At 47.2% G+C, this 2,500-nt stretch overlaps 1 protein-coding gene across 1 annotated transcript in view; it reads left to right on the forward strand.

Moving 5' to 3' along the window:
* LOC115356809 (hamartin-like) overlaps window positions 1-411 on the forward strand; it is a 25,345-nt gene extending 24,934 nt beyond the window's left edge. The window contains exon 22 of the mRNA XM_030048071.1: window positions 1-411. This exon is cut by the window's left edge and continues 436 nt beyond it. Within this exon, the coding sequence (XP_029903931.1) occupies window positions 1-63 (63 nt within the window). The 3' untranslated portion in view covers window positions 64-411.
* The last annotated feature ends 2,089 nt before the right edge of the window (window positions 412-2,500 follow it).

Genomic DNA, 2,500 nt, shown 5'->3' on the forward strand with positions numbered 1-2,500 from the left:
GCACGCCACCGCCGGCAGGAGCTGAGCATCATGGACTACGACGAGACGCTGCCGGAGTACTGAGGGGAGGGAGTGTGTGTGTGTGTGTGTGTGTGTGTGTGTGTGTGTGTGGCAGGGAGCGACACACTGCAGCACAAACACACCTGCACAGTAAAGGCCCGTTCACACACATTTAGTAAACACACACATTTGTTTTCTCACCAAAACGCTGAGGTTACTTCCTGCTGTCGTCAGCAGCGTCTCAGTGTGTGTGTGTGTGTGTGTGTGTGTGTGTCCTGTCAGAGGGACGCTTGGGGTCAAACTGTCCGGTTGTCTATCAACGCTGAATATTCCCACCGGCTCTGAACGGGTCTTCATGCTGCAGCTAGCTGGCTAACCAGGCTAGCAGCAGGAGGGTGTGTTTGTTTGGTCACATTGGCTGTGTCCGAAATCACTCCCTAACCACTACATAGTGCACTATATAGTGATTACGCCATTTTGTAGGGGTGTCCGAATGTCTAGTGATTATTTATGTTCACTATATAGTCCACTAGATGTATCCCACAATCCACCGCAAAATGTAGTGAACATCCGATGGTCACTAACCAGGCAATATATCCCGTCATGCATTGCGGAACGGCGCCGAACAACGAGTGAAGTCGTGTCCGAAACGGTCCACTATTGAGTTCACTATATAGTCCACTACATTGAATTCCCTATATAGGGAGTAGGGAGGAGTGAGTGAGTGAGTGATTTCGGACACAGCCATTGTGTGTAAATCTCTGCCGTGCTGCATTCAGGTTCCATCAGTTTATCCACACAGGTGAAAAAATACTGGCCCCGACGTACCTGTGGTGATCATAAGGAGGGAGGCAGGGATGAACTGTCAGCGCAGCCAATAAACCATAAATCTATGAAATCTCATTAGCACGACAACACACGGGATTAGCACGACCACACACGGGATTAGCACGACAACACACGGGATCAGCACAACAACACACGGGATTAACACAACAACACATGGGATTAACATAACACACGGGATTATCATGACAACACGCGGGATTAGCACGATAACACACGAGATTAGCACAACAACACACGGAATTAACACGACAACACATGGGATTAGCACGACAACCCACGGGATTATCATGACAACCCACGGGATTATCATGACAACCCACGGGATTATCATGACAACCCATGGGATTAGCACGACAACACACCGGATTAACAGGACAACACACGGGATTAGCACGACACAAACAACAAGTCCTGCTTCCCATTTTTCAGGAAATTAAACGTCTCTTCATGTTATTCTCCTGTTTGAATTGGAAAGTAGTTTCGGCAGGAAACTTCCAAATTGTAACCTTGAGCCAGGAAGAAACAACCTGGGAACTCTAATCACACACACACACACACACACGCACACACACACACACACACACACACACACACACACACACACTACAGCAGGGGACAGGGTGAGGTGAAGATGAGCTCTTTATTTATTGTTGGTTGATTCACAGACTTCACTGCCAGCAGCGCTCCACCTGACAGGTGGTGGGCGGAGCCACGGGTGGTGGGCGGAGCCACTGGTGGTGGGCGGTGCCACAGGTTGTTGTCTGCTGCTTTCATGCAAGAGCAAAGATAGAATGAATGAAAATAAACAGACAAGCTGATGGTGATGGATCAGCTGTTCCCTGAGCTTCTTCCTGTGGTTTGTCAAAATAAAAGCTGTGCAGAGCTGGGAGCTTCTGAATGTCTAAACTGTCTCCATGTTGAATTGTTCATGAAACTCCGCCCACTCTCATCCAGAGAAATCTGAAAACCAGGTGGAAACATGTGAAACCAACGTTTTGAAATCAGCGGGTCAGGTGTCATGTGATCCTACTGGATCCTGCTGGATCCTGTTGGATCCTGCTGGATCCTGTTGGAGTCAGATTCCACCGTTTCAGATTTGTGTGGACTTGACATCACATCAGGGAGGCGAGTCTGGACCTCAGACCTGAACCTGGAGATCTGAGCTGAGCGCTGATCCTCAGGTTCTGACGCTTTAAAGAAACGTTCAGTTTGTGTGTTTGGCTGCTGTGACAGGGCCGTGCTCCTCGCTGTCACCAAGGACATGGTGTATTTTTTCTCCTCCTTTTGGATGCCAAAGACCAACATCTGTTCACACCTGAGTCGTCTCATGCAGGTGTGAGCACAGAGGAAGGTGCTCCTGTAACGTCCTCATTTTATTTATGATGCACCTTCATCTGCACTACGTCTTTTTGACTGAAGCCAGGACGTGTGCTGCTGGTCCCAAAAACCCAAAAACAAAATGATCAAAACTAGCAAAATAATAACCAGCAAACTATGTTCACAATGAAAATAATTATTATAATTATTTATTAAAAATTGTATAATGAGCAAACTTTGCATAAATTTCTCCCAAGGTTTTTCCCCCAAGAGAATTGCCACGTACGCTCCTGATCAAATCTTAAGACCAGCTGAGAAATTGCAAGAATTTACA

This window comes from Myripristis murdjan, unplaced genomic scaffold (assembly GCF_902150065.1).
Source record: "Myripristis murdjan unplaced genomic scaffold, fMyrMur1.1, whole genome shotgun sequence".
Taxonomy (NCBI): Eukaryota; Metazoa; Chordata; class Actinopteri; order Holocentriformes; family Holocentridae; genus Myripristis; species Myripristis murdjan.